The sequence below is a fragment of the Scomber japonicus genome, chromosome 14 (assembly GCF_027409825.1).
Source record: "Scomber japonicus isolate fScoJap1 chromosome 14, fScoJap1.pri, whole genome shotgun sequence".
In the NCBI taxonomy this organism is placed as follows: Eukaryota; Metazoa; Chordata; class Actinopteri; order Scombriformes; family Scombridae; genus Scomber; species Scomber japonicus.
The window spans coordinates 14,178,635-14,197,027 of record NC_070591.1 but is presented as its reverse complement, the minus strand read 5'-3'; the positions used below and the strand labels follow the sequence as shown (position 1 = coordinate 14,197,027).

General features: G+C 41.1%; 1 protein-coding gene across 3 annotated transcripts in view; it reads left to right on the top strand.

The window, feature by feature from the left end:
- dachc (dachshund c) overlaps positions 1 to 16,253 on the top strand; it is a 25,449-nt gene extending 9,196 nt beyond the window's left edge. Inside the window, exons 3-11 of one of the 3 annotated variants that reach the window (XM_053332870.1) lie at positions 3,129 to 3,239; positions 6,655 to 6,833; positions 8,305 to 8,425; positions 8,559 to 8,696; positions 12,143 to 12,339; positions 12,922 to 13,069; positions 14,052 to 14,180; positions 14,418 to 14,504; positions 15,650 to 16,253. In XM_053332870.1, coding sequence (XP_053188845.1) covers positions 3,129 to 3,239; positions 6,655 to 6,833; positions 8,305 to 8,425; positions 8,559 to 8,696; positions 12,143 to 12,339; positions 12,922 to 13,069; positions 14,052 to 14,180; positions 14,418 to 14,504; positions 15,650 to 15,687 — 1,148 coding nt within the window. In that variant the 3' untranslated portion in view covers positions 15,688 to 16,253. Of the gene's footprint in view, positions 1 to 3,128; positions 3,240 to 6,654; positions 6,834 to 8,304; positions 8,426 to 8,558; positions 8,697 to 12,142; positions 12,340 to 12,918; positions 13,070 to 14,051; positions 14,181 to 14,417; positions 14,505 to 15,649 lie in introns of all 3 variants that reach the window. The other 2 variants (XM_053332871.1, XM_053332869.1) reach the window with 2 other exon arrangements.
- Positions 16,254 to 18,393: the final 2,140 nt, after the last annotated feature.

Genomic DNA, 18,393 nt, shown 5'->3' with positions numbered 1-18,393 from the left:
ACCAGTGTTTATAGACAACAAAGACGTTTATCTGTTGCCCTGAAGTTGCAGCAACCTGGAAAAAAAATGAGAGTTTCCTTCTCATTTCTAATAAGTAAAAACTAAGAAAGCAGAACTACTGTTGTGCAGTCAAATTTAATCAGTGATGGTCACATCAGAGCATGTAGTCAGACCACATATCATTTAAGGATACAATTGCAGTTAAGTAAAGTGATTATGTACAGTGTGCAAATATTTAAAAAATGAAAAAAACCCTAACCCTTATAATTCATTAGTCAAAATAAATAAAAGAATAAAGTAATAAAAGCTTGGATTTGTGAGAAAATATATAACACCAATGCACTGAAACTGTAAGCTTCACTATAAATAAAAAAGATCTATAGAACAAATAAAACTTCTATTTAGTACTTATGCTATTTGAGAGACTCTGAAGACCTCGAAACTTTGAAGTTTTTAAGACTAAAGTAAATGAAGGAAAGTCATCACGGTTCTGCTTGTTTTATTCAACTTTTTGTCAGTAACTGCCAGTAATTAGACATTAACATTATAAATACTGCCGCCATTAGAACGACTGTTGCTGAAGCATCCCTGCAGCTGATTGGTTGCTGTGTGTGCCACATAACACAGAGCTTTGCTGCAAGGCATACCCACCTCTCTCCCCCTGTTTCCTGTCACTTCACTGTCAACTGTACAACAAAGGCAAAACATGCCAAAAACAGAAGTGCTGCCACTGCTTATTGCAAAATCACTCTCATATCAGTGTAGCCCAATGTAACGGTGCCATTTTCAAATAACCAGGAAGATAAAATATGATAGCATCGTTTTCAACCACAAATTATAGTTAAATCTTAAATAGGAAAAAAGTGAACAGATGGTAATTTTTTTGAAAGTTGTTCAAGTACATTCAATTCAGCTGTCAGTGTATTCTGTATCAAAGATTCATTAAGAGAGAATAAACCCTCTCTGACTCTCTAAATCCTCCTTTTTACACATTTTGAATGTCAAGGATTGTAATTCTTCTTTGCTGTACAGGAGCCACAGTGGAAATTCCTCTTTTGGCTCCACAAGCTGCTTTAAAGAGTGAATTAGTGACACATTGTTGCTTCGGCCCTCAGAGGAGCCGTTGGCAAAGTTCAAATTTTGTGTGAAAGCGACGACCTGGCAGCAGTCAGTGTAAAGAAAGAGCTTATGCAGAATAGATAGACGACAGGGCGGTTTTCACCATTTTTCCTGCAGACCCCCGTGATGACACATTGTACCAATCATCAATAGTATGAGGAGGCGGGTTCTGGGAGGCAACCTGAGTGTTGATTAATAAAATTAGCATACGCACTGCTGACACCTGAGAAAAGAACTCATAAATTGCAAGCTTGGTCTTTTTTTCTTGAATTATAAGTACACATAGTCTTCTAGTAAGTTGAGTAAGATTTGGACCTTTGAAACCTGTTGTTGAATTGAAAAGTCTCACATGTTGGTTTTGTTTATGAGCACGTGATTTCCTATTCCTATTATTCTGTAAACTCCCTCAGTGTCTCTTTACATATGTAATTAAATCGCAGGATAATTCACATATGATGTAATACAGGTGAAAAAAAAGTTATTTGCAATGTTAGAATCTGTCTGTTTCATATTTTGGTTTTTATATTTTGAGCTGTGTTAGTCAAAGGCCTGCTAAAGGCCATAGCACTGCTTGTTCTTGTCACAAACAGTTGCGAGTGTGTGTGTATGTGTGTGTGTGTGTGTGTGTGTGTGCGTGTGTGTGTGTGTGTGTGTGTGTGTGTGTGTGTGCGTGTGTGTGTGTGTGTGTTTGTAGTACAGAGAAAGGGAGAAAAGTAATTGTTGGCACCTCACCGCTCTCAAAGTTGCCCTTGGCTTTGTGCTCTTCGCTGCAACCTGATCTTTTCATTCCCCGCCTCAAAAGAAGCCATTTTCTATTAGCCTCCGCTTCCTCTCACTGTTCAAAGGTGCTTGAGTGTGTGTGTGTGTGTGTGTGTATTTGTGTGTGTTGTGTATGCACGAGCGTTCAAGAGCATCTTTCTCAGTGGGAAAAGAGTCTTTTTCCACCAAAGGAGAGGGCACGGCAGCAATGTCAGTGCTACTGATTAGAACTGGCCACATGAGAGGGGGAGAAAGAGACAGAGAGAGGGAGGACATTTGAGCGTAAAAGGCAGGAAAATCTTTGATGTGATCCTCCTTAGTCTTTTTTTCTCGCCCTCTTGCTCTCACACATACACACACACGATGCGGTGGCTTATGTCCCGCTGTGATGCTGACATTTGAAAAGGTAAAAGTAAGGAGAGGGGATGGGAGGAGAGCAGGGAAGAGGGTAGCAAAGAGAAGGAGAGAAGATGAGAAGAAAAGGAACAATTTGTTGTGGTTGTCGATGTCTCGACAGACAGACTATTCACCTCAGATGCCCATTGTGTAAGAGAGAGAGAGAGAGAAAAAAAAGAAAACACTCAGCAGCTCAATTTGTTGCAAGTGTTTAGATGTATCCACAATCAGGAAATTAAGACTTATGCCTTGTTTGTATTTCCTCAGCCGTGTTTGTACAGTTGCGTGGTTTGTCCAACTTTAATAATTCGCTATGTTTGTCTGTATTAGTGCGAGAGATATTTAATTTTCTGTGCCATAAGATAAGAGTTTTAAAGGTGGCTTGGTGGGTCAAACTACCTTCTGAGGTTCAAGACACAAATTAAAATGTGGCTCAGCCCTCCTGCCACATTTTGTCACTCTGCATTTCGTATTATCCAGAGGAGCGCAACCCCTATTAAAAACTTTTTTCTAATGCCTTTAATTCATACTGATAAAGAAGCACTCTCTGGCTAAAAGGTGCAGAGTGTCGTCCTGTGTGCTGTGCTGTGGGATGTGATGTCCCCGTGTGGGAGAGATGAATGTCCTGGCTTGTTCCTATCACTGCTGATTCCCTGGAAAACTAAATGGCCAGTGCAGTGGTGCAGTCAGAATGAATGGTTGGCCTCTGCCTTCCCATGACAACCTCCTGCCTGCCCACTGCTCTAATCCTCCACCGGGGCCATTGATCTGGCTCTTATTGATTCTTTTTTCTTTCTTTCTTTCTTTCCTCTCCTTCTTTTTTCTTTCTTGCTCTCTATCTGTCTTGCTCTCAGATCTGTCTGCCCTGGCCAAGAAGATCAAGCTTGAGGCGATGGCCAGTTACCACAGCAACCATCAACATGGCGGGCCAAACGGAGAGAACGGTGATCACAACCCCGGATTGGGTGAGCATTATCCGTTTGTCTATCCACACACACACACACACACACACACACATATGCATGCGTGTGAAATGTTTAATTACAGTCGTATAACACGTCGTGCGGTTGTTGTCCGTACACATCTGTGGTGCCAAGTCAATACGACTCGAGCAGCTGTGTTTGCGTGTGCGGCTGCTGAACCAAGCTGATTAAAACCAGGATGTGACATCACCTCTGTTGCCTGTGCATTTCCTTTCGAGAGACAGTGGATGAAAAACAAACTTGCAGCAAGGATTAGTCAGACTTTCAGATGAAAAAGACATCTGGGTCAGGTAATCCAAACCATCAAAACATAAGGAGCAGATTTGTGTTCTTTATCACCAATTTTTTCAGTTTTTCGGGTCATGATAAATGCCTGTGTGTGAATTTATGTGCTTCAGCTTGGATTTTAGTTTGCATACTTGTGGGCTTCGATGAGATTCAGGAAATGGTTCTGGGAAAACACAGTTGGTTATGTTACCGGCAAATCATTAGTACTTATTAGTCATCACATCAAGACAGCATAGACCCAAACCAGCACTGTTACTCATGCTCAACATGAATTACTCATGCTCAACATGAATAACATATGTTCATATATAGCATAAAGAGATCAGGAAGAAAGAAAGTCTTTGCTTTACGCAGTGTGTCCTCATTTACAGTAAGAGGTACAAAAATCAGAGATGATAGCGATGGATCAACTTTATTTTTCTCCTTAAAAAGCACAGAATATCCTCATTTTGAAGTTGGATTCCTCGTGCTGCTCATCACTTGTGCAGGCATCATTTTTAGTCACACGTTACAAAAAACTGTACCCTTCACCGCACCGATCCCAGGGCTTTGCAGTGAAGGAGAGCAGCTGAGCAAAAGTGGAGGAAAAGTGGATGACAGCAAGCGCATTGGGTTGATAGAGAGATGAATAAGATGAGAGGCTGAAGCCAAATCAATAATCTTCTCTCTAATTCACTATCCTGAATGCAAACGACAAACGCTGGACAATCGATGGGGGAGCGGACACACGCACGCGTTCATGTGAGCGTACACACACGTACACACTCACGCACAAACAAGTCAAATGCACCGCCCCCACAGTTATCGACAGGTTAAAGCGACATCAGTGTGTTTAGACAGATGACAGGGCTTATGAAGGTCTGTGTGGAATACGCTATGAAGCTGGGACACACACACACATACACACAAAACATGTGGAGAGCACTGCAGATATGGTGAAGAAGAAATTGTCCTTGTGCATTTTTTTTATTTACAAGAGTATGTTTAAGCCCTCTACTGTTCATTTTTATGTGTTTCTTTTCTGTCTGTAAACACTCCCAGTCTTAAGCTTTGTTTACCATTGTATACACTCAGTTAAGACAGCCAGCATCTGTGCGCAGTTAGATGGCATGGTTACCACCAGCCATTATAAACCTGTAAAGCTTAATCACTATAGAGTCAAGTGGAAACACACACACATACACACACACACACACACGCACACACGCACATGCACACACACGCAGAGCACAGGCATACATACACACATAAGCATGATTTGTTTTTTTCCATACTGCCACCCACAGCCTTATGGGAAGGATAGGCCCCTACCAGAGCTTTAACCACTACAAAGGCAATCTCAGATTACACACACACACACTCACTCACAAATGCTGAGTGTGACACCTTATGGGTCGGGGAAAAGCAGGAGCGGCCATTTCTGCATTTAACAAGATCTTCTGGGAAATTTACACTAACTGTTTGTTTACAGTAATGGTTTGTTTGGAGAGACATAAGAGAGGCACTTTGACTTTTGATGTTTTTTAATGAAACGTAAGAGAGAGTGATGGGAGGGCAGAGAAAGTGAAGAAGGAGGGGAGGGGGTGCAGAGTTCAGAAGAATGAGAGTGAAAATGAAATTATAGGCTGTGTGTGTGTGTGTGTGTGTGTGTGTGTGTGTGTGTGTTTGGGGGGTGGGGGGGGGGGGGGTGACAAAAGTAGAGCGCTTGTTTCTAACCGAGGTTTAATATTTGGAGTTGGCTGCTAGTTAATTGTCAGAGCATCTGGTTATTTAGCTCCATTCAGACAGATCTTTTGTTTGGATTGGTTTCTGCTCTGGGCAAGAGAGAGACTAATCTGCCAAATGCACAAAGCTCTGCGCATATGTCCGGCGAGCCCAACTCACGAAGTCAACGCCTCACCCTTTATTTCTTAGTTTGCCTTTCTTTCGCTCTCTCTTTTTTTCCTTTTTTCCTCTTTCTCTTCTTTATTTGTTCTATTTCATCTCTCCTCTTTGGATAGCCTTTTTTTGTTTCCATCCACTCGTTCTATTATTTGTGACAATTGTGCGGAATAGAGTCCAAGATTTTTTCTTTTGTGTTTATAATTACCCAGCGTGCATTGCTGGCCCAGCACCAGGACTGCCATCAGCTTCTTTTGTTCCACTTCCTCCCTGTGTTTCTTTTGTTTTTGTTTTTCCTTTTATTAAATGATAAATATTTATGTCATTTTCTCTCCCCCCCTCCTCGCCCCCCCAACACGATTGTTTGTTTCATGAATAGAGGGACCGCAACAGCCCACTGGGGTGCTGTTGAGAGGAAGGATTTTCTTTAAAGATAGTGGATGCTTGTCTTAAAAAGAGGAGTGCGAACAACAGATTGGCCGAGATAATAGGAGTTTGGTTTCAACCACTGAAAACGTGTTGGATTATCGTCAAGAACTCAGGCGCACTGAAGAAAAAGTCAGACAGTTTTTATTAACTCCAGAAAGGCTGACTTGTGTTTTTTTGCAGGTGACACCCACACAAAAAGCATTTCAAGTGTCACAACAATATCTTCGGGCCTTCACTGTATTTATATCTTTGTGTCGTAATGAGCTGGACAAGTGTTTGACAACCTCTCTCCTTCTACTTCCTTCCCTTTTCTTCGACTGTCTCTCCTCACTTATTACTATCACATTCCTCCTGCGGCCATCTTTTTCATGCTCCCTAAACCCCTGTCACACGCACACACACATGCACGGACACACATATTTTTGAGTCTTGGTTTAGAAGCAGAGCAGTCATCCAGGTTATATTGACATCACAGAGGAATGATATTGGTGTACAGTTTCAATCCTGTCATGAGAGGGCCAGAGACACGCAGGGCTTTCAGTTGGATGCACAGTACAGCAGAGAAAGGCCTTTAAGCTGTGAAAGATAAATACACCTGACAAATGAAAGAAGAGAGAGTCGAGACCTGTTTCATGTCGGGTGCATGTATTGTGCAGCTTTGATGGCCTTTAAACAGAGCTGCTGGTCTGACCTTTGCCATATGAGAAGTACCAGACTCTTACTGTACTCTACTGTGCACTCTCTCCTTCAGTGACGCTCTAATCTATTCTATTTTATTCTATTCCCCGCCCCCCTCCAGTTCTGGACCAGTTGCCCTTCATGATGATGTCACATCCTCTGATCCCTGCCAGCCTGGCACCGGCCTCCGTTTCCATGGCGATGGGCCAGATGAACCGACTGAGCACACTGGCCAGCATGGCCAATGTGGCGCAGCTCCACGCCAACCCCTCTGCCAGGGCTCCCACCTCCGTCATTAAGGTGAACTCAGAGGCCCATCAGCCCGGTGGCCCTGACCACCTGCCAGTAATCGTCTGAGTCCACGAGACACTCGGGAACTCTGGTTGCACGAAAGTGTGGTGTCTAAAAATTAGGGCCATTATATTAAATAGTTTTCATCCAAAGACATCTTTACCTTAAATTTTTGTTAAAATTTAAAATAAATGAACCTTTGTTATCCTTTACACACAGAATTTAGAGTACAGTCTACCACAGCTATGGTTAAAAATTGGTAATTGTCTGCTGGTGGATATCACACATCTGGATCACTACCAGAATGTAATCAGTTGTTCCATGGCTTGAGGCCAATTCCATATCTATTTATAAGTTTTTATCCTGCATACAGACAGACCTTGGACCTTCTTAGCCAAGAAGTGGTTTCTTAGCTTAAACACAATCCTGTCTCTCAGCTATTTCACACTTAAAATAAATCCATAGGAGTTATTATATATTAATAAATGTCATGTAATAGGCATCAGTCCTCAAAAAGCATGATACCTCATCATGTCCTCCTCAGGAACAGGAAGTCATAGATCCGGTCATAATTTTAAGGATGCAGACCATTGTTTTTGCCGACGACTGGGTGCCAAAGATTTGGAAAGAGTTTCCAGGCTTACTGGAATGGAATGAGCCCAAATTGTTACGCAAAAACCAAAGAATGCCTGTTACATTTCCTTGCCAAAATTAAATTTTCTTGTGGATGATTCTATAAAGCCAAAGGGCACTATCTAAATATTTGGTCTAAATTTTGTTTGAGGTTTTACCATATAAATGTTTGACCCTTAGAACCTTGGTCTGTCAGAAATCACCAAGCCAAAGTGTCTGAATCCTGACTCCGCACCTGTTGGTTTTTAGGTCTTGTTGTAATTGAAAAATATCTGAGAGGATGAACTGACATGTTGGTAATTTAGTATTTAGAATTTAGAATTAGCTGCATAAGTATACACATATATAAGCTTAGCTAAATGAAGAGACTCAGTAGTAACTGCAGCTTCAGCTTCTAAGTCTTCACACAATTTGTTGTTTAATTTATCTTTACATCACACTCGTTGATGTATTATCTGTGTTATCTTTTGATTTCATTATAAATTATAATATGGCATTGACAGAAAGACACAAAGTACAACAGAAATATACTTAATCCCTTTGAATTGCAAACTGATAATAAAAAAAAATGAAGTAAATAAATAGATTTATTTAGGTACCATGCATGGTCTATTCCAGTCATTTTATTGTTTTTTGGGAGGGATTAGCAGCATTACCTGTCACACAGTTTGCAAGTAAGGTTAAAAAAAAGTTAAACAAATTTTTCTTCAGTTTCAGTTCCAATAGCTCTCTCCCCTTGTGTAGGGCAGTATTGTGTCTGGAATAAATCTCAACATTTAGTTTATTTATTCAATTGAAGCCACATTTCATTCATTTGATCCTATGATCATTTTTTGTTGTTCTGTAGGAACGAGTGCGTGACAGCCCCTCCCCTTCTCCCTCATTGGAGGAAGCTCAGATGTCATCCAATCACAGCAGCAGCGTGTCGAGTTCGCCGTCTCACACAGAGCGCACTGCAGAAGCCACACGTACGTACTCACCTGTGGGATACACACGCAGTGAGCTAGTCTGAAAGTAGAAAATGACGGATGCTTTTGAACATCCGAGGAATACCTGTTAGAATGTATAATCTTTTTTTGACTTTTCATGTTATCTTTCCAGATGCACTCCATGAAGGCCTGTCATCAAGTCACAGTCACAGCTTGTTAGGACATTCCCCAGGTGTGGTGGCGGGGGCCAGAGAGACAGACAGGACAGTAGATTACAGCAAGGAAAACAAGAGGGGCCACAATGACAGAGGTAAGACACACTGGTATATTAAAATAGGTTCAGTCAGCCTTGGGTCTGGTTCAGCAGAACTTAAGAATTTAATCTACATGACTTCAAATTGAGTCATCTTGCATTATTTTCATTTACTGAATGACAGTATCAGCTTCCCTTCAAAGGTCAAGTTTTTGCTGTTTTCGGAGAATTTTTTGCTGTGGTGATTAATCATTTAATGATAATTAATGAGTAATGCTTCTTTCTTGGACAAATCAATGGCTGTGTAACAAAGCCTGTCAATACAGTACAACTAGTGTTCAGTTTCAATGAACTGAACAAATCATCATGTTTTAATGCTTTGAAAGATCCTTCCATCTATGTCGTCACAGAATACTCTGGATTTCTGAGCTTGTGGCAACCATGTGATGGTTTCTTCTTTAGTGTTTATTTTAAAAGGGCTCCTAACAGGTTGACAAGAAAGAAATGTCTCAGTAACAGGTCGATAAGGATTCACTCACCCCTTCTCTCTACCTCCTTTCCTCCCCCTCTCCTCCTCGCTGTCGGTGGCCTCCCTGGCTTCCCACGGAGAGCAAAGACAAATAATTCTGCAAAACAGGGCTCCATTAGACCAGGAAGCGGTGTTACATTAGCGAGCCATTTGCCGGGCCGCGGCCTAACGAGCCAGGCGGCCTCCCGCGCTCTCAGCTGGACCTCATCTGCATAACGACCGCCTCCCTGTCGTTAGGGCCCGCGTTGCCACGGTGCTGCAACGTCAGTTGTTTGGTTCTCTCTGTCAGGGAGGTTTGCATTAGCTTAATGAGGACTGCTCAAGGACAAACAGTCAGCAGAAATTTACAGCGAGAGAGAGGGAGAGAAACAGAGAGTTTGTATGTGTGTGCACGCGCCCGTATTCTAATACTGAATCACATTATTCAGTAATCGAATCTAAAAATCACAAAGGCCTCCCAGGTAAGGTTTCAGATGCTGTCAGGTAACTGTGAACATATTGACAAAGCAGTGATGGCACCAGCAACATGAATGCCATGCATCACATATCGCATTTATGCAATTGATTTCCAATTGATTTTCCTGCATGCAAATGAAACAACATGTACATTTGCTGGATTGCATGCTTTTGTATTTGACCTAGAACATCACAGGATAGGTTTATCATGGATTGAACAAGAGTTTCAAAGAGCACCTCAGCGCTGTCATTCTGTCAATCTCTGGTATGATAATCTCTGAGTGTGTGTGTGTGTGTGTGTGTGTGTGTAGGCATGTGTGTGAGTCAGTTTTGGCTGTGTGTGCTGTTTCAGTGGTCTTTGAACAACGTATCCATGCAGCAAAGATCAGAGGCCATCCCTGACACCTCACTCCCATTAACCAAACATCAGCAGAATTTTATTCTCTCTCTGTCTCTGTCTTTCTCTCCCTCCCTCCCTTCCGTTCTCTTCCGCTGACTGGCAGTCTTCACGTGGTGATGTTCATTAGCCCTGGGGACGGGTGGGAGAGGAATAAGAGAGGGGAAAAAGAGAGATGAAGTTGGGAGAAAAGAGAAAAACAGACAGTGACCTTGGTTAGGGAGATGGGTAAATGATCAAACGAGCTGGCAGCCGTGTGTATGTGTGTGTGTGTGTGTGTGTGTGTGTGTGTATTTATGCCAAACGTGTGTGTGTGAGTGTGAGGTAAAGTAGGCGTAAAACAGTAACTCAATAAAGGATCAGTCACATCCAAGGAGCCTGGGGAGCCCACGCTGCTGACTGCGCACTTCAGCGGGAACGAATGTGTGTGTGTGTGTGTGTGTGTGTGTGTGTGTGTGTGTGGGTGTGTGTGTGTGTGTGAGCCACAGGAGTGTAGTTGGATGCCCTCCGCTGAGCTCGCCAGCACCTGCTAATTACCTTTCTCTACAGAGCAATGCTTTTAGCAAGAAAGAGGGAGAAAGAGGAGGAGGGGGGGTATTGCTTCTCATCTGTGAAACACCTTGAATGTGACAGTTGCCAAGACGTGAGGCCGAGGCAGAGTAAGGGAGGTGGGTGGATTTGGAGCAGAAGATGCTGTGGTCAGCTAAGTGGAGAAAACACTGTCATTTGTCACAGACGGAGAAAAGTGCCAGATATCACATCGCACGTTCGCACTCGTCTCTGCTCCAATAACCGCCGGACTCCCAGGACGTCTTCGTCCTCAGTGGCTCGGATGATAGTAAACGCATAGTGAGCAACTGCCTGATGTGAAAAAAATAAATAAATTAAAAAAGCAGAAAAACGGCTAATCTTCATCTCCCTCACTGTCACGATTCAGGAACACGCAGTTCTCAGGTTTACAAACAGATGGTCATCCATAATGCAGCTTCTTAGCTGTTTTTATGGGAGATGTCAAGCTGTGATGCATTATCAATAGGCAGAGTGCCATCTAATAAAGGGTAACCACATTTTCACAACCCCAAACTAGGACCTCTGTGTACGTATCCACACAAACAGTAATTAGTATAAACACCTATTTGCTGCTGAGCTTAATATGTTTACACAAAATTAAGTAAATGTATTAGTAAGGTACAAATTATAAAAAATTGCATTCAACCTTCACTACATACATATTTCACTGGACAACGGTGCAAACATAATACCTGAATGCTTTGAAATAATGTATTATACAGGAAAATATGTGTATGCTGGTGGTGGTGGTGGAAACTGCTTCTGTTAGTCAGTGGCACAGGACAGTGAGTTAATTTAATTTATAAAGCATTTCTTTAAAACACACAATGCTCAAAGAGACGTCCATGTTTTGTTTTAGAGGGATGGAATAAAACATTTGCAATTTTTGATGACATCCATCTCCTGCTGCTACTCAGGTTGAATGCACTTACTGTCAGTCGTTTTGGACAAAAGCATCTGCCAGATGAATGTACTGTAATATACAGAGTAAAGAAAGATGCAAGATGTACATGCCAAGAAATATAAATAATATAAAAGCAAGAAAAGACAAAGGGGAACAAGTTCCTTCAAGATGCTTTTTAGAAATGTGTACCATAAAAGGACAAAAAGAAATAATGTTTTATTTTGTCACTCAGTACTTTTTGTGTGCTCAGCTGCAAAATCATTTGTACCAGACAAAAATCTTTAGAAAAAATCTTTTGAAAACCGGACTTGAATAGATACATGAATACATAAAAAGGATAGTAAATGATACATATTTCCAGTCATAGATTGAGTGAGTTCACTGAGTTAAGAAGTATGTCACTAAGTGCAATGTTGTGGCTCATTTATGTGTCTTCTGTAGTTTTTTGGATGACAATGGAGCTCTATGGAACAGAAGAATAAGTATATCAGTACATCAGTTTATGGCAACACAGACAAGGATCAGTTCATTGTTGGTTTGGTGCTTTCATGGGATTTGTTGACAATAAAAGAAAGATGTTAAACTGATTCAGCCAGAGGAATATTGACCGTACTGACTAGACGTCAAAATGTCTCTCATCCCTCTAGATAACAGCTCCTTGGCCACCCAGACATCCAGGGAGAGCGGTGATAGACAAGTCTACCAGAAACCCCCATCAGGCAGGGAGGGCTGCGAGAGGGTATCTTACCCTGCAGGGCAGAAGCTCCCAGCAGGTCTCCATCACACTCCCTTCATCTTCCCGGAAGGCTTGTCCTCCATAGAGACACTGCTTACGAACATCCAGGTGAGGCTCTGCTGGGGTTTTATTATTATTATACTCTGAGATGAATAGGAAGTGAGATGAGCCACTCTTTGGGATTTCCTGAAATGGTGAATAGCAGACAGGGCAGACATTTAGGACGTGCGGTAATTGGGATAGGCGTGTGCTGACTTGCTTCTCAGATTTTACATGTCTTTGTTATAAAGGAGGTTTGGTTTTCACCGGAGAAAAAAACATGTTTTTAACCTCATCTGACTCTGATGTGACGGCAGTTAAAAGATCAGTGTTGACTTTCATGAGGTTAAAAATCTGATTTATTTGTTTGTTTGTTTTTCCTGCGTGGGTAAATTCAGGATTTATACACCTGAGTAAAATACTGCCTGAGGAAGAGCTTTACATGCTCTTTTTTTAAAGTAACTGTGGCTCATTTTAAGATATTTTAATGTTATACGTTCAGAAACACGCTTTTGCTAAAAGGGAAATATTTATAGGATCAAAGGTTTTCCCTGGTGCATTTTTAAATGTCTGTAGAAGACAGACAGACATCTCTCCCGGCTTCTGTTCAGTGTGTAACCTGTTGATGTGTGCCTGTGTGTCTCCAAGCAGGGTCTGCTGAGGGTTGCCATAGAGAACGCCCGGGCGCAGGAGAAGCAGGACCAGCTGGAGAGGACAGAGCTGAAGATGGAGCTGGTCCGGGAAAGGGAGCTCCGAGAGACATTGGAGAGGCAGCTTAGCATGGAACAAAAAAATAGAGGTACGCAAAAGCACATCAAACATCATATGACTCACGGCTAAATGTGTTTAAAGTGTTCAAGTAGACGTTGCAGAGACAGTGGAGTAAACCCTCAACTGTCTGTGTTATCTTTAGATTTTTATTTTTAGTTGACAGGTGTTGATCGGAGTGCTGTTTGCTCCCTCCTTGGCTACTACCAGCGTTAAATTTCCACTCGTAAACACAAGCATGACATTATTTTTGCATATTTGCACAGTTTTAATGTGCAGCTAAACAAGGTTGATCTAATCCACTTTCAAGCGACAGGACCTCCAATAACATGAAAATCAGATAAGGAAGTGAGGACACCTATTGTATATTACCCCTCAAGAGCTTCTGCAGAGGTGAATTATACTGATGTTGGCAGTATACTACAAAGTAAATCAAGTTTGGCATGTCCACAAAATCTGTCACATACGGTGCTCTGAGAGCAAAGGCTGGTCAAGGACAGTCAGTTTAATGAGGTCACACCAGATGTAGAAGTTTGCAAGTTTGTGACGGAAATTGACCCAAAAATGACCTCTCAACTGAACCCAAATGTGATGCTTCAGTTTTGTCACAAACTTGTCACACTTTCTGTCTGAACACATGCGTTTTGATTTCATTCACATTCACACAGTATACTATACTTCAAGTGTCAGTGAGTAAAGTCTTTTGTTAAAACGTAATCAGCTGGGAGCATACTGGCCTTGCTGACTAACTATAAATCAATGTTTCATTCAAGCCACAACAAAAATAACAAACACACTCCAAGCACACAATACCTTCAAAGACCGTTAAATTTGGCAGCAATTGAGGTCAGGAAGTATGGAGAACACATGCAAATATAATAAAGGAGTTCCAACAACAGTAGTAGATACAAATGAAGCTAAGCATAAAAATAGTAAGAACATCTGAATAATTTATCGTTTACTTTTTGTACTTACTTCATCATCTGTTCCTCCTCTTCTTCTTCTCTGTTAAGTTCTGATCCAGAAGCGCCTGAAGAAGGAAAAGAGGAGTAAGAGGAGACTACAGGAGGCCTTGGAGGAGGAGGTCAAACTCCGTGACCAGGCAGAGCACAGCCTTCTGCACACTGCCAACTCACACACAGGTACACCAGCAGACATAAGATAAACACACACACACACACACACACACACGCACACACACACACACACAAAAGCATTTTTAAAAACCGAGTTTTAAGTTTTCGTAGTCTGAGTAATTCTTATTTTCATACTAAATGTCAACAAGCCTTCAGTGCAACATAGCCCTGACTGTTCATTAGCATATAATGAAGTGTCTTTATTAATTAATGACCAAGCTACAGGCCATCAATCATCAACAGCCCCTCCTCACACAGAGTCCACGGCCCAGGACTTGGATGGGAGCAACCATGATGACAACAGGCTGGACACCAAGGCAACAGTACAAGGTAATAACAAAAAGAATATCAGAAAAAATGCACAAAAGCTAACAAGTCAACTTTAAGACAGGCACCCTTGTTACAGATTGAAATTCTTCATTATTATTTTATTTACCCAAGAACAGAAAATATCAAAATTCACATTAAGGAAATCATTTTTAAATCAAAAGTTCTGATACTGGCAGTGTTAAATTTTTTAGAATTCATTTATACTTACATTTATCAACTTTAGTAAAGTTGTTACTATAGAATTGTGAACTAAACAGTGATATATCTGCTGGTGGGGATTTATTTCGCTTCTATCAACTGAGCCAGGACATCATATTTCATTATTTCACCTACTCTGCTGCTTTTGATGCTCAACTGACCGGTCTACTGGAAGGGCTTTCAAAGATTTCACAGGGAGACCGCTCCCGAGAAATTGAACAACATTAAATGAAGCATGAGGCAGTTCACTGAGGCTACTGCTTTAATGGAGACGGGCATTTTAATATATTTATTTTGCCAACATTATTGTCTTCACAGGAATAGATTAATGAGAAAATCCCACATGTAACATCTTAAACAGACAGAAAAAGAAATAACAGTGATCTCTAGCCCGGCCTCATCAAAAGAGTGCATGGTTCCAGCCCACCTCTGCTCCACGCTGTGCCAGAGCCACTGTAGCAGACAGCTAGCTTGTTCAAAGGCAATTTTTAATTGAATGCCAGTGAAGCAAGAAGAGAACTGGCCACTAATTAAAGGCTGTCTTAATTGTCCTCGTGACGAGTTTGTTTGGACATAATTTGCATAATTAACACCCAGTAATAAATCATTTAAAGGGGAATTGTCTGTCAGACAGCGGGGCAGGATGTGCTTTCTTTGTGCCAGGAAGTTTTATCGCCAAAAACAGGGATCAGGGACCGAAAAACACTTTGAACCCAGCCTTATGTATTAACGATCTTTTATTAATGATCTTAGGTCAAAGCTGTATAGGGTCTTGTACAGTATTTGTATTAATGAATTAACAACATGAAACCTCTTTCCCCTTACTGTTACAGTCAGGGTGGTCTACCCTAAAGGATTGAGCTGCCTAATTTGATTACAGTTTATTTAAATTGAGAGTTCAAATATTTAATTGTGAGTATTAATCTGTATTTCTTTGTGGATTTCAGAGGGCAGAGTGTTCCTTCAGACTGCTGGGATGTACTGAAGACAACCTAGAAGGATGGATGGATGAATGGGCGGATGGATAGAAGAGTAGAGTGATGAAGAATCCTCATTTATGAGATATATACAATAGACGGGCACGCTCAGTCGTGCAGTGGCATCTGAGATACACATCCACACCTCCTCAAGGGGGCATCCCTGCATTTCAAGGGTGACATCTGAACTTTTTTCATGGTTTTCTTGTTTAATTTATTGCATTAATCACAGAATCTCAGCCGTAGTGGGAACAGTATTTTATTCCGATGATGTGTTTTTTGACCGTGTTTCTTTCAATCAAGGTTTTTAGATCCTAGCTGAAGATGACCATAGTTGTTTTGTCAGTGCTGTTTATCTGGACACAAGTGACGAATATAACTTGTAACAGAGTTGTGTACATATATATAGTCATCTTTTGTTTTTGTTATTATTATTATTATTATTAAAAAAAACCATAATGGCATGTTGTACAGTCAGTAAATGACTTGTATTGTGTATGTTATGCAGTAGTGCAGTTTGACAATACAAACAATACAAATCCTTTTTATTAAATTGTGTCATTGTTTCTTTCTTTATTTCACATGAGCAATCTCTGAATGCATTATTGGTCTGATTGTCTTCTTTAGGTGCATATTGATTTGGATATTGAGTTTTATTGATTTCTTTTTAAATACGTTGGATTGTCTGAAATGTACATTTTTATATTTAATTTAATTGATTGTTTTCTGAGACAAACAAACCTGTTAAACCTTTCAGATTGAATGTGTCTGTGTGGTGAAAGGGGAGGGGGATCCATGTGCTTGCATGTCTTCATGTATGTGAGGGTATAGGGAGTGATGTGACATTGATTCTTGCTCCATCTCCAAAAACGTACACGTAAGTATTGACAGACAGACAGGGAAGGTGGTGAGTAGGGTCACGTGTTAGCTGTCCTTTACTGAAACATGTTGACGCTGCACTACCTGTCTGTGGCCACGCTTATTTTTTATCACACCCCCCACACCCCTAAAGGATAGATGAGTGTGACGGATTTAGAAAGCTAAACTAAACTGTCATTCAAAAGATAGCAAAGAGCACATTTTGAGTCCATTTTTTATAAAGATAAAACATTTATAAACAATTGTGTTAAAAAGAACTGATGGGTTTGCTGTGTGAAAATTTGTAGCCATTTTATAAAATGAAAGGGGAGGGAACCATCTCTAATTAAACTAATAGGCTAAGTAATATTTTCTGACTCAACCTGGATTGAAGCCCTGTAAATGTCTTGCAATATAAATCAATTGTAGCTCAACTTATAATTAAGAATTAGGATCTGTAATCGGCATCCATATAAGAGATATTTGAAAGCATCATAAACCCAAGTCAGGACAGTTCTAGGTCATTGAAAGCAAAGAGTGTTTGCTCAAGACATGTAAATCTGAACCAGGCATTTCTTAACTGATGCAGAAAGCTGAGGGGTGAATATAATGAATTACGTGAGGGGTTGAAGTTGTTTAGATATATTTTAAGCTGATAGTTTTCTCCAGGACATAATGTAGAAGCTCATGGTGCTCATTTGCAAGCAGTATTAAGTTTTTACAAATTCTTAAGTAATATATTTCACAGTGTTCTAAAACCATTTGTTGTGCTGGAAAAAAATTTCACAGTGGGCCAGAGTTTTGCTCATGCGACCTTGTTTAAATGTGCGGTGTGCCATTTCCTGGACACAGGCAGATAAGCTGTGAGGGAGAACTAAAACAATACCTCTGTTTCAAGCAGTTCTTACTGAATACAGAGTGGCTGACAAGTGAATAGCAATGATTCACAACTGAATGTGTGAATGAGTCATCAGCTTTTCAGATGACCACCTCACAGGCTGTCTTGACTAAAAAGGTTTGTGACTTCATTCAGCGCCGCTCTACTGTTTCACACTCCCTTGTATCTCTCTCTCTTTCTGTCACACACATACACACTCACACACACACACACACACCCCTCACAATTCACCGAGTAGCATTGTCCTGCCGAGAGATGTGTAATGGAAAAGATAAATGGAGGATAAAGCTAAGGTGACAGGACTGAGCATGCATGTGTGTATGTGTATTTGCATGTGTGTGTGTGTGTGTGTGTGTGTGTGTATGTGCCCGCATGTGTGCACTGCACAACAGACCAGCAAACCATCTGCTCATCTCCTCTTAATGAACAAAGCAAACAGCAGGAGTCAAGGCTGTCTCCAAATCTGGAGTCTCTTTATTGGTAAGCGTGCACGCACGCACACACACACATGCACACACACACACACGCATGCACACAGACACACACAGACACACACACCCATATATATATGTATATATATATACACACACACAACTCTGTGCTGTTTAATCTGATTATCTTTGATTGAGAACAGGGGCAAAGCAACCTTTTTAGACCTTACTCCTACATCAGTGACAGAGAAGGTCTGAAACACAATTAGCAAGCTGTTCCTGAGCTCTGCTTTGCAGTCACATCTGACCACAGGCAGCCAAATAGACTTAATGGGTGGGAACTAACCAATGGGAACTAACACGCTACTGCATCTGTGGACGATGAGGAAATGCAACACTATTAGACAGCTGCTCGCCATATCTTTTCAAATGTACTTGGACGTAACATAAGCACTGGATCAATTGTCTCAGGAGCAATCACAGCCAGGCATGAAGGTACACACACTGTTTGATGTGAATAAAACTGG